The sequence below is a fragment of the Rissa tridactyla genome, chromosome 12 (assembly GCF_028500815.1).
Source record: "Rissa tridactyla isolate bRisTri1 chromosome 12, bRisTri1.patW.cur.20221130, whole genome shotgun sequence".
Classification (NCBI taxonomy): domain Eukaryota; kingdom Metazoa; phylum Chordata; class Aves; order Charadriiformes; family Laridae; genus Rissa; species Rissa tridactyla.
The window spans coordinates 607607-621169 of NC_071477.1; the positions used below are offsets into that span (position 1 = coordinate 607607).

Genomic DNA, 13563 nt, shown 5'->3' on the forward strand with positions numbered 1-13563 from the left:
AAAGACTGATACAGCACTGGTGTTTGAATAGGAAATGGAGCGTGGCAAATGCTGAGATAATGCTGTGATCTTCAAATGTGAAGGGTTGTATGCGTAGCTCCTGGGTGGAAAGCCACAGCTGTAGTTTGAAACTAACCCTGCTGAAAAGTGACCCTATGAAAAACCATGATACCTCTTACTGTTTGTTGTTGCATGAGTGTATGAGGTGATGTTTCCTTTTCTTGAAGTACTACTGCTAGTTTGCATATCACTAGATGACCAGTTTGCGTTAACACAAGTTGACTTTATTCTAAGTGTCAGGAAAAACTTGTTGAGCCCTTTTGGAGTATTCCAAACTTTGATCGCCAAATTCAATTCAGTGTGTTGTTCCTTCTAGAGAGCCTGCTCCCATGATAACCCCATGTCAGACGATACATGTACAGACCCTGAGTTTCCCATAACTTTGTCCTTGGGATGACATCAATGGCATTTTTCTCATGATCTTTAAAAACAAGAGAGAAAATTCATTCCATGTTATTTTTTTTTCTTTTTTTAAGAAGTGAGAATTGTCATTCAGGAATTACCCTGCCTTAATATGTTTCACTTATATAGAAATACTAAGAGCAGTCAAAAATACATAATTTTGTTTTGAACATTATGAAATAGAGGTGGTGTTTTTTAGGAGCGTGGCTTCTATTTGGGCACACAGTCAGAGTCGGTCTTCGCTGCAGAGTCCCAAAGCACCATCCAGATGCACCAATCTGACTGGCTGTAATTGTGCTTGCAGCCCACCTTAGGGGTACAGGCATTATCAAGTGTTGCATGGACTTGTATAAATAGTCCATCTACTTGCAGTGAGGACAAAGGCATTGGAAATAAGTGTAGAGCATTTTATCCTACTGTATCTGTGGGTATGATTCCAGAGGTCCTAATGCCTTGCATTGAAAACTGGAGCTCCAGGGTGGATGTGTGTCTCATACAACTGTTAATACCCACGCTAACTTTACCTGCAGCGCTCAAATCCAGACGTTAGAAAGCAAAGGTGTATCTCTAGTACAGAATTAGCTTGTGTTCATCCTGGGATCAGTTCCCCCACATGCCCCAACCTCCCCCCAGATGTCTAACCTAGGCTATAGTAATCTCACAACAGGCCGTCAAGGGTTCATCTCAGCCTGAGGTGACAGTCCGTGGGCCTTACTCTTAAAAGGCAGGCCAACCAAGCTGGGAATATTTCACTGCCATGCCCTAATTACCCCGAGTACCTCTGTCTATTTCTTTTTTTACATGCTTCAAAACACCTATAATGGCACTTTAATCCTGCATTTGTCTGCTCCGTTTTGCCTTGCTGCAGTAGTTGAACAGCAATGCCGTAAGGAGTGTGCCCGTGCACGAGTTTGCTGAAAGCAGACGTCAGCCTTCTAGTACAGTTGTGCTGGCAGAGCTGTGAAACCTGTAATCTGGGGAAAATGTGTGTAAAGAAACTGTTATAAGGTTTAGCGGACAGAAAAGAAGAGAAAGCATCAGGCAGACAAGAAGAAATTAATTCAGTCTGCTGAAAGGTTTTACTGCCAAATATTTTGCTATGTTCTATGTTAGCAATAAGTAACTCCATTTGGAAATTATTTTACACACAGGATTGTTGTTGTATTACTATTACAAACAGCAGCTCCATACTGGGGTGCACAAATCCTGCGCACATCCATGGATCAGCCAAGAACAAACATGGTATTTCCCCCAGGAAATCTCTCCTAGCATGCAGACCAGTAAAGTGCTGCTTGAGGATGCAGCTGCAGACGTAGGGCTTTGTACAGACAACCCTCCCTCGGTGCTGGAATAGCTCAAGCTGTAATTTTGTAGTAAATGCACATCCTTAATGCTTAGGCATCAAGTAATTTCTTCTGAAATGTTAGGCTTTTCCCAGTTAGCGCTGTCTTGAAGATCTGCTACTGTCTTTACACACTCAAACCTTTGCTGGATTTTTCTCATGGTTTGGCTTGTTTAACTTCTTGAATGGCTCATGGCTGCTTCTGCCCAGTTATTTTCCATCAGACTTAAAGTCTCTCTCTGTGTGCAGAGCGCAGGGAAAACTTGACAGCTGTGTTTCATTCTCTTCCGCATCTCAGTGTTTCACCAGGCACAGGTTTAGTGAAATCTTTGTCATGGGATCTGAAAGTTTTACTCCCTCAATTTTTTTTTGCTACCAAGTTGTATTGTAAATGCAAAGCTGGCTTGTCCAGAGCGCGGGCAGAAATGGTGCTATGGTGTTGTCTGGTTGGGGTTTTTGTGTGTGTGATTGTTTTGCCTTTTTTCCCCTCTTCTAATTACTTAAAACAAATTGGATCAAGGATAAAGGTTGCAGAATTTTAATACTTTTACAGCTGTATTAAATGTCATCTTAGGAGACAAATTTGTGTGATAAATGTGTAGAAAAGGAAGCAAATTTAAATTATTTTAAGCCAACCATGCTGCAGGAGGAGGATGGTGGAATGTTGCCTGCTAGTATTTTTATTATCATCATCATCATTCACCCTTATTAAATTTTTGGGCTGTCATTACTGCAGGCCAAAGGTTTGGTGCTTTTTCTGACCAATTTGCTTTTAACTCCTGAGGATAGATTAAGATATTTTATTCATGCGTTAAATTAATTACTTTTATGAAAAAGACAGTTGATCAAATTGTGATCATATTTCTTTTAATTTTACTTCTTTACTATCTGAGCAAGTACTGCAGTTGTGTACTACCTGTCTGATTTCTCAGTGTCTCATAGAAAATCAGTAACGAGCCTTTCCTCTAGCCTGATGGATCTGGGCAGTTTCAGCTGGGCAGTGAGCTGGCAGAAACTGAGTTGCCTGCACTTGGTGTTGCAGAACTTGACAATGGTTTGATTCTGGCTTTGCTAATATAGAAATCTTTGCCAGCGCTCTCAGCGTCCAAGAATTTTCCTATTTCCACATGGTTATTTCCTGTCTTGGGTGAGGTAGGCTATTTTATGAAGATTTCTTCTGGTTTATCATTTCTAGTAGCCAAGAGAATTATTCAAACAAACAAAAGAAGAGACTCGGTAGGAAAAGGAGATGCACACTGAGTGCTTCTCTTGCTGGTTACGGTCCATGTCTGGATGCTGGGTGGGATCCCGCTCCTGTAGAGGTACAGTTTGCATACGCAGATGAGTGTCTTGTGCCCACTTCGTTATCATTCCCTTTCTAATTAACATGCTGCACTGCGCTCCCCTGTTGACGGTCTGTAACATAGGTGTGTGTGGTATGCCTGTAATCCAGGGTTTACTGGAATTTGGTAGTTAGAATGGAGTAACTGTGATACAGCAGAGGATTTGGCATCATTTGAATGCCACGTTGTTGTGTTGGCACCATGTATAAATGATTTCCTCCTTTTTGTTTTGCTATTAATGATCAGCTTCAGCTGTTGTGCTGAGTGTTGGAGCATGCTGCACGTCAGAATGCTCAGAGGCCTCACTGCGTCCTCAGCTTTGTGTGCACGATTATCTGTACGTGCCAGAGATGGAAATTGAACATCTAATTACTTTATAAGATTTGTGAACAGAGATTTAGAGCCTGCTTAGGCTCTGCTTGAAGAGTGCTTTCTGTGGGATTTCAAGTCTGCTTGTGCTTTCCTCCTCAGGTCCTTTCACAGATGTTGTCACTACAAACCTGAAGCTGGGCAATCCTACAGACAGGAATGTGTGCTTCAAAGTTAAGACCACAGCACCACGTAGATACTGTGTAAGGCCTAACAGTGGAATTATCGATGCAGGAACATCAATTAATGTTTCTGGTAAGTCATTCAAGCAGTTTCTTGGTGATTGAAAATAGCTTCTTCTAATCAATTATTTCTTGGAATGCTTTGCAATCTGAAAATATTTTGTTGAATGTTTCTAAAAGCAAGAGGTTGTGATTTCATGGAGAAGCACCATTTAATATATCCTTACTTCCCTTATTCCTGGTCTGTCAGTAATAGGTTTGTTTGTACATCTCATTTTGGGTGAGAAAAAAGGGAGAAACGTGTAAATGATATATGTAGTTCAGTGACAGCCTTAGCCAGCCTATCCAAATCGGCCCTGCCCTCCCTGAGGGATTATTTTTGTACAGCTGTTTTTTTTGCCAGCTTAACTCCCTGAACCAGCTCAGCGCAGGGTCAAATGAGTGCTCGGACGGGCACGTCGAGGGAAGAATAAAACTGGGTGGACTGCGGCCACGCTGGTTTATGCTGATGTAGGCTCTTGCCAAACTGCCTAATATAACAAATAATGAAAACATTTCCTTTCAAACCATGCTTATTTTTTGTTTTTTGAAGGTGCAATATGCTTTGGTGTTAGAAATGTCAAGTGGCTAAACCTTTGCTGTTGCTTAGGAAAGGTTAATGATTTTCTCTAGTGAGTCAGTAGCTCTTTACTTGCCTAAGTTTGGTAATGGAAAAGCAAAGGAGTGTCTTACTTTGAAAGCATAAAGAGCTGAGTATTTCCCATAGATTATTAACTTGCTGATGGTACATGCTTGAAAGCAATGTATTTTCTGAATGACTTTTCCAGTCCGTGTTTTTAATAAAGAATTCTATCAAAGCATATAGTAGTAGTGGCATACTGCCTAAATGAAGTCTGACTTTCTGGTTAAGAAAATTGCAGATTTGTTTCACTATTTAATAAACTTTCATATTGGCACAATAAGAAAAATTACTTACTGATAGTTCACCATTAGTCTCTTATCAAACTTTTATAGCCTGAAATAAAAAACTTTGGGAGCTAAAACTGCTGCTTTTTACTTGAAAAAAAAAAATCAAACTGTAAAAATCAAGACTTCGGGTTTTTACTTAATAAAATGTAGAATATTTGAACACCTCACCCTTGGAGAGCTTGCTTCAACAAAATAAAAACTGATCCCAAAAATACTTTGCACTGCAACATTAAGAGACTAATCCTGTAAATCTTCTTGTGCGTGCCTACATTTGCACGCTCGATCTGTTGTCTTTGGGATTTCTCTTGTGTCAAATTGAGCATGCCTGTGATTGCAGAGTTGTGCCTCGCTGGCAGTTAGTCTCTGGGGAATCTCACTGTGAGGAGATAAGCAGTGCAGTGTGGTAGCTACAGGTGGGGCAGGCAGAGCGCTTCTGCGTCAGGAGAAGGCTAGCACGTATCCAGTAAGCTCTGAAATGATGAATACGTAAACGAGAAAGCTCTCTAGAGAGAAATTGAGATTTTTAAAACTCAGGACAATTCCCAAGTAAAGCTGTCTGTCATCTGTACTAGCTGCAGGCAAGCATATTAAATGCATAGAAATCAATGAAGTGATAATGAAAATTAGCATGGTTTCTAGCTACAAATTATCTTCATGCTATAAAGATGTGGATTCTTTTCATCTTTCAGATGAGCTTTACAAATTAAAAGCCCTCTTCCTTTGCTGGTGCATACCATGCTTTTTTAAATGTAGTCTTGATCTCAACATTGAGCGTTATCTTAAACCTCTGCTTACAGCACCCTTCGCTCCACCTTGAGCAGAATATAGTATAGGCAAGTGCTGTATGAACCACCTTACGTTACACTACCGGCATGCCTACAGCCTGCTTTTCCAGCCTGACTCTTCCCAGCGGTGTACCGGATAGAATATGGATCTAGTCCAAGACATGACTTAGTGTCCCATCATGAGAGAACGCTGTGCTAACCCTAAGCTATGTTTGCTTTTGCTTTCATAGCTTTGAAAATTTTCCCTTTCCTGATAACTTTATTTATAGTGATTTATGATTCAGTTAGTTTTGCAAATGGCTGTGGTATATTTAATCACAAGCTAACATTTGTGTTCTACATATTTTCATGCTGATAATAACTTAGTAATAATAAATAACGATCCTAAATTGCCAGTCCTTATATTAACATTATATTTTAAAATGCAAGCAGTACACATTAATTGTTCTTTAGGTAATATATTAAAGTAAATTTATAGGTAGATATGTTAGAGAATTCTGGGGTTATAATAAAACATTCTAAACTGAAGCGGTCTTAATCTTGTGCTGTGGTTGAATTTCTCTTTAATAGAGCCGTATATACTGCACTCCTGGTAGCTCCTTTAGACCATGCATGGGACTTAATTTTGGACTTGATGGCAGTATTTTGGTTCTGATTAGCAGAAGAGATCTTTTGGATAGGGGGGATTGAAGAGAGGACTCACATCAACTTACAGAACATAATTGTTTTCAAATTCATAGAAAGGGGGGAGATGTGTTTAACCTTTGCTTTGGAGTAACATCGCTTAAGAACAGAGGGACAATTTTGGAGTTAATGAAATGAAAAATAAATAGAATTTGTTTCTTTGCCTCTGAACTAGTTATTTTTCAGCATGTAATTCAAGTCTTGCACAGGGCATAAAAATAGGACTTGAATTCCTCCAAACCTAGTGAAAATGATGAGAATTTATTAGAATATAGTTAAGTCAGTAATAACTTCCAGACACTTAAACTAATGGGGCTGCGTTTACTGTGTGCAAGGTGTTCTCTTGAGAATTGCCGACTGCTGTACCGCAGCTGCTTGGTAGCACTGCATTGGTACCTCACCTCGTCTCTCCAAAAATTCAGTGCCCAAGTGTAGTGGTGTGAAGCTCGGGGACAATTTATAAGTTTCTCAGAATTTTACTGACTGTAGCAGAGTTTGGGGCAGCCTTGTCTTCCTTGGGCTGTAGTAACCAGATGCCTTTCTTCCATTCCTGCGAAACTGTACTATTATGATGTAGGTATATGAGAAGATATTTTGCCCTAAGATAGAGGCAGCAATCAGAACATCAGTCCACTTTATTTTATACTAGTATAATAGCTCATTTAAAACATACAAAATGCTAGAAATGTAAAGCTTGCTTTATTCTAGTGGAGTGTCAAATACTGGCTTCTTGTGCCATATCACAGCTTTTCCTAAATACCAGCGCTTAAGGCCCCGTCAGCATGCGCTGCTTGCTGCGGTGTCAGGTTTGTAGCCCCTGTTCTCACCTGATACCTAACAGCATGTAATTTCAACGGTGAGTTCGTGTAACTGTCAGGGACTGTGTGCGTGCACTGTCGTCTGACTTCATTGCATTTGATCTGAAATACTTTGAAAAGAAGGGTGTTTGCACACATTCCATTTTTGTTAAACATGTGCCATTTGAAGAGATACCTGCTTTTGTGGTTTCCAAGAGGTTGAAATCTCAGTAAAAGGCATGAATGGATGACAAAGGAAAAGGGAAAAATCCAAGCAGATGCTGATGAGCCTGCAGATGGGTGTCTCACGGGTGTAAGAGGTGATACAGATGGTGCCATCTGTGCACACTGTCCTGCTGAAGATGATTCCTGAGAATGGGGAGAAGCTGGCGTTGTCCTTGCTTGCTGTCGAATATCCTTGGGGGGGATTTGTGGTCTTTTGTAAACTTGCCTGGCTTTGGAAAGGCCGTCTGCAGGGTCTCCCAGAAGGTGCTCCTGCAGCTGCTCCTCTCTCCGGTCACGGTGGCTCTGCCCTTTTGGCCAACATGCCAGCCGAGTCCTGTCCCCGACTCCTGGGGCAGTGTGGGCTGTCCCCAGCCTTGTCACCAGCCCTGTCCCCGGCCTCCAGGGCCATCAGCGACCGCCAGGCTTGGGTTTGGTTTTGTCCGCTTGCTTTAGAAGGATCTATCTGGATCTCCACAGATTCAAGGTTTTTTGGTATTACTGAAATATTTACAGGAAGAACTATGTAAACGTGGAACAAACGTGGGGTGGTGCAGTGCATTCTGCCTGTTTGTGGAGCTGCGAGTGTCCTTTGCTCACCTCTAGCAGTGCTGATGGAGTTGCGCAGGGATCTCGAGGCTTGCCCCTGTAGCTGGTCAGGGTATTTTATGTAAAGGTGACATAGGTGCGGTAGTTTTGATCTATCCAGACCATAAAGAATTTCATGCAGTGCCGTTTGTGAAAGCTGTCAATAAAGCTAGAAAAGAAAAATAGATTCACAGGCTATTGAATGGGCTACTTAAGAGTAAACAGTGATATGGTGGATGGAAATGTAATAGCAGGAAGTTACTAGTGATGTTTCTTGAGAATGATTCTTGGTACTAATCTTGTTTAGTGCTTTTATAAGCAATTCTGGCACAGAGAGTACACTAAAAACCCTGATGATGTTGGGAGGCAGCAGAACTGGGTGTCCTTGAAGACTACAGTAAGAGAAACAGAAGATGAGTTTCATCAGAAAAACTGCAAAATCACATACTTGGAGAATAAAATACTCCTGCTATAATTGCAAGCTGGTTAAACGAAGGGTGACCGAGATGCTGACATAATTTGGCTGTGAATAAGGCAAATGTAGTGAGTGCAAACACTGGGTAATGGAAGAGATCAGAGAGTTTAAATGCTATTGTCCAAGGCACTAGTAAAATATCCTGGATGTCTAATTAGAGTTGCTCCTACAGAGGACTGGAGCCAGAGGAGGTGCAGAGAATGAACGGGGAGCCTGGCCTGCAGAGGACCCGCCGAGTCTGGCTTGCACAATTTACCAGAAAGCCAAGAGTTGCTGTTACTGATGTCTTGGAGTGCACCAGAAGTAAATGACTCTTCCCCTTCTTTGATATTTTAGCATAAGGGCAGTATTGGTCCAGGACCAAGTAAAGAGGCCATTAATAAATTTGGATGGAAACTAGAGGAAGGTTGCTGACTATCTGAGCAGGGAGGCTTTTCTGTTCCCTCAGCTCTTGGAAGGGAGAGCTAGATCCTAGCAGGAGTTACGTGTAGAGTTTTGCCTCCTTCCGTGTTCTTTGCTTCCGATGTCCTCTGTTCCTTCAGAAAGCAGGCTTACTATAGTGAAAACCAGAAGAGTTTAGTGCTTCTGACATGGCTCACTGGCAAAGTTAGTAACAGTTTTAGGAAAAAGAAAGAGCATATCAGGTGGTCCCCACCTCTCCTTCGCTATCTGCAGAGGACCTTCTGTAGCATATGGGAGGTATCACAGGGATGTGTTAGAAAACTGGTATCCGTTACTTTGGAAACACTTCAGAACAGGATGTATGTAAGGTTGGTCCTTCGTGTTGAATTTTCAGAGAGACAAGTGGGCTAACAAATCTAAGTTGTGCTACTCCTCATCCTGTTGACCTGCCAGTGGCTTTGAAGTTTTGCTTTGGTGGAATGCTTGTGGTGCTTTCGTGTGGGGTGATCAGTTAGAGAGTGGTGGAAATACACACCTCTGCCTAGTGGATGCTGGTGCTGGTCAACTTCAAGCTCATGTTAATCATTTTCTTTCTTAGAACTCTGGGTTCTGATGAAAGCTGGTCAGAAACTTTTGACCAGATACGATGACTGACTTGATAAGGCATTTTGTAGGAAAATCCTCCAGCAATTAGGTCAGTTACATGGAACTGGTCCTTCACAGAACCCCCCAATAGTATATGAATAAATGTTGAAATGGTCTGGTTTCCTCTTGAACAAAGTATGTATTTTTGAGCTTCCCATCTGGCTTATGAGACATTTGCTGAATAATTTGTGTCAATGTGGCTTTCATGTATTGATCTAAAAATACAAGTGCTAACAACATTTGTACTGTCAAGCCCTCTGTAGCTGCTTGCTCTTACGATGCAGTGAATGGAATTTAGAGCAGCAACCCTTGGGCATTCGAGAATGGCTTCGGCACGATCACTTGGGAAATGATGATTTTTTCAAATGAGCTTATAGCTGCGCTCAGCAAAGCAAACTGAAAAAACTGCAGATACAGAGAAGTTCCATAAACAGTGGATAGTTTTGACTACCCAGTGAGATCTTACACGTTACGTAGGCTTGAAATAAGTGAGGTGTCTACTACAGGGGAGAAAAAGTTATGCTGCTGCTTTTCAGTCGTGTATCATGTGATGTTGAAATATATGTGCTTTCACAATGCAGTCACTTCTGTTTGGAAAAATAGTTTTCAAAGTAGCTTGTTAATTTGCAAACATTTATTTTTGGGCTAGTATTTGATTACTGCAAGGTGAGTTTATGTATAATAATTCTTAAAGCACCGCATCTGAGAGAATTTGCTGTCTTCCTTTTCTTGCAGCTTTAAAAGGCATGTGGTTGTTGATAGCCACAGATTGTGTGTGTAATAAAGATGGCACAGCCGTAACATTCTGCTCATTGAAGGAAGCAAATTGGTCTGACTTGCTTTCATTTCCAATAAATGGGATCTTTGGTTATCGCTTTTATACAGCAAACCCCTGCAATTAGTGCATATGAATTTAGGCACATAATGTTAATAGCACTAGTACTTGAAAGTAATCCTAATTCTTGAACTGCTTCTCTTCATAGTGATTGGATTGAGGGACTTGAAGTAGCCTCATGGGTAGTAAAATGTGAATTTTTAAACCTTGAATAATTTACGTTAGCAGTAATTGCAGTATATGCAAGCTTCATTTTAATTTTGCAATATCTAATAACATGTTTGTGTCAACTGCTTTGCTTATTTTCACATCTGTACTGTCTCATGTTGAAGCCAAACCTGTGTGTGTTACTGTCACAGTAGCTGAATATCCAGGTGTCACTTGCAAAATGTAGGGATTCTAAGTGACCACTGGGATTAAAGAATATTCCCTGTAAATTAAATACATAACTCTCCCTCTTCAAGTTATTTTAACGGGTTAGTTCTTTACTCAAAAAGAAAAGACGTGGAAATTCCTAATACTAAATTAAAAAAAAAATAAAGCACACCCCCCCCCCCCCGCAAACTTGCTGTTCCTTTCTTTCTGCCCCCTGCACACAGTCATTTTCTGCATAAGTAAACTCTGAAATGTTTGTGATTTTTGAATGGAGAGAAATATGTTTCTTGTATACTTTCCAGAGGCGAAGTTTATACAGCATTTAACCATAAACTTCCAGCTATAAATTGATAACAAACTTTCAGCAACTTATTTTTGGAAGAGAGGTACTTGTACTTGATAAAGCAAGTACCATGAGACTCTTAAACTGTGTAGAGGAAATTTCCATCCTGAAAATTGAACCTCAAGGTTTAAAATGTTTGACGTTGCCTCTGTAGCTTTTCTCAGGAACCATCATCAGTACTGTGTGTACGACTAATCAAAATGCCAGCTTGCTACTTCTGCCCCCAAGGATGGAGCAAGTAAAAAACAGCTTTCTTTGAGAATTTTTCCCTCTGTCCCAGAGGGTATGTAAATTATCCCATTTACTATAAATTTCTATTATTATCTTGCCATAGTTGTGCACAGAATGTTGTACAGTGATTGGCATTTCCAAAATTCTCCGGCAAAAATCTAGACGGACTGAAGAAGTCAGTTTCTCTTTTAATTTTTTTTTTTTTAAAGTGAGGTTCCTGATCTCAGCTGCTGCTTTGGTCATAACAGACGTACAACTCAAAACCATTTTAATGTTTGTGTTTCTCAAATAGTAACTACATCATCAGTGCATGACTGTGCATCAGAGCAATGTAACGTAATGTGTTTGGGATTCTTCTTGCAGTGATGCTACAGCCTTTTGACTATGACCCTAATGAGAAAAGTAAACACAAGTTTATGGTTCAGTCTATGTTTGCTCCAGCTGATACTTCAGATATGGAAGCAGTAGTAAGTATTGAAATTAATTAAAATTTATTTCTTTCTGATTGTATAATTTTATAAGACCTTTTACTGTGTTGCTTAAGGGCTGTTGTCAAACCACACTGGAATGTTCCTTGAAACCTTTGCCAGATTTCCATCTCTGTGCATGGCAAGGCTTTTTCTATTTATTTTGAGCCCCAGGAATCTTGCACTGAAAGACACAGCGCAGAAGACTTAGTTGGTGTCAGTGGTTGCTTCTTTAGGACGCTGCTGTCGGTAATCGGATACCAAGACATTGTTAAGTAGTTGTAATTTTTTTTAATATATCATTTTTTAAAAAGGCCAACTTGAACTATATATTCTAATAATATATAGAATATATTCTAACTCTGACATCTTTTGTATTTTATGTCTCTGTACTCTGTCTTGAGTCTTCCCTTGAGGAACTTCTTTTCCCAGCAGGAACCAGGAGGATGATTTACAAGTATTGTATTTTTCTTTATCCCTGCCCATGCCTGTTGTGGCTTAGGTAAATGAAAGGCCCCCATAGGACTTGTTCTTTGGCTTACAAATGAGAGTTACAGAAGCATGTAGGTGCTGAAGCAAAGGAGGACAAAAGATGTAGAAATAAGACATCAAGCTGCATTAAGACAACTTGGAAAGGAACAAACCAGTATGTCAACTGGTGGCTTTCCTAGAACAGTAAGATTTGCTACTGTGGGAAGGCACAAGGAAGCTTGCTCTGCTCTAGCTTTTGTTAGCTTGAGAGAATACTCAGTAGCTATTGATGACACAATAAAAAAAAGAAAAAATGGCCATTACTCTAAAGTGTGGGGCTTGTGTGTGTTTGTATGTATGTGTATTACTTAAAAACAACAAAAAAAACCCAGCCCCAAAAAACCTCAGCGTGGCTTTTTTACAGTAGTCTTCACACAATGCATCTTCTTCTGAATAGCTTTTTAAAGCTGTGGCACTCTGCAGAGTGAAGAAGTTCCTTTCCTGGAGCCGTATTTGTTTAACGGCCTCAAAATAAGATCCAGTGGGAGAAACAGCAATACTAATAAAACGTCTGCATCACTAGAAAGATAAGCCGGTGTGCCTGCCTTTCTAACTCTTTAATTTTTTTATGAGTTACTTTATACTATGAAAAATGTTATTCTGCTAGCGAAGAATGTTTTTTAGGGCCTAGGTGGCCCTTTCAGTTTTCTAGAGGTCTCCAGACCCATACAATTTCTTTTGCTGTAACACTTGATCAGTTCTCAGTTTTGTTACCACCCTCCAAATCTCCTCCTATTCAGGATAAACAGGTGAGACAAATTACTGGAGTACTATAAAGCTTTCAACACTTCACAGGCAGCCAACGAGCTTGAAATAGAATTGCGACTTCAGCCCCAGAAGAGCTGAAGTACAGCTCAGCTGTTTGGGATGAGTCAAATACTTCTTCAGGTTGCAGAGAGTTTAGCCATAACTTGACACCTACTTGAGACACGCTGAGCAATGCCGCGCTGCCAGCGGTGCGGTCAGGGTGAAGAGAAGCCTGTGAGAACTCGGGGATGTAAACGTGGACGCATCCTGCTGTATATCACTACTATGAATCACTCTCTGCAGTTCAGGAGCAAAGACTTATAACTGTTAATCCCTATTAAAAATATTGGAGGGAGCCTTTATTATAATAGACTCCCTAGTTGAAGGGGGAGAGAAGGATGAGAGGGGAAGTTACAAGTTATCCCTTTCGATATGTAGAGCATCTGTTACTGTTTAGAGACTGATGCTGAAAAATAAGGATGCAGAACACAAGGGCGGGGGGAAGAACAGTCCTATAATTCATACCAGTTAGGAAGAAAATCTCCTGTGAAACTTGAAAAGGTTGAACAGGAACTCCGCTGAACAAACGGAACTAATGTTACTGATTTGGGTTTTTGTTATCTTTCCTTTGAATGCACCACTCCAGGTTTTTGGGGTGTTTTTTTGTTTGTTTTTTTTTTTTTAAATGAGGACCATAGCTCCCCCTATCTATGCTAATTACTCTTACACAATTCCCAGTTTTCTCATAAATTACCTCTGTAAGTTTCAG

At 40.5% G+C, this 13563-nt stretch overlaps 1 protein-coding gene across 2 annotated transcripts in view; it reads left to right on the forward strand.

Annotated features, from left to right (window-relative positions):
- VAPB (VAMP associated protein B and C) overlaps positions 1–13563 on the forward strand; it is a 33465-nt gene that overhangs the window by 12377 nt on the left and 7525 nt on the right. For both annotated transcript variants that reach the window (XM_054218128.1, XM_054218127.1), the window contains exons 2-3: positions 3619–3771; positions 11413–11516. In XM_054218128.1, the coding sequence (XP_054074103.1) occupies positions 3619–3771; positions 11413–11516 (257 nt within the window). The remainder of the gene's footprint in view (positions 1–3618; positions 3772–11412; positions 11517–13563) is intronic.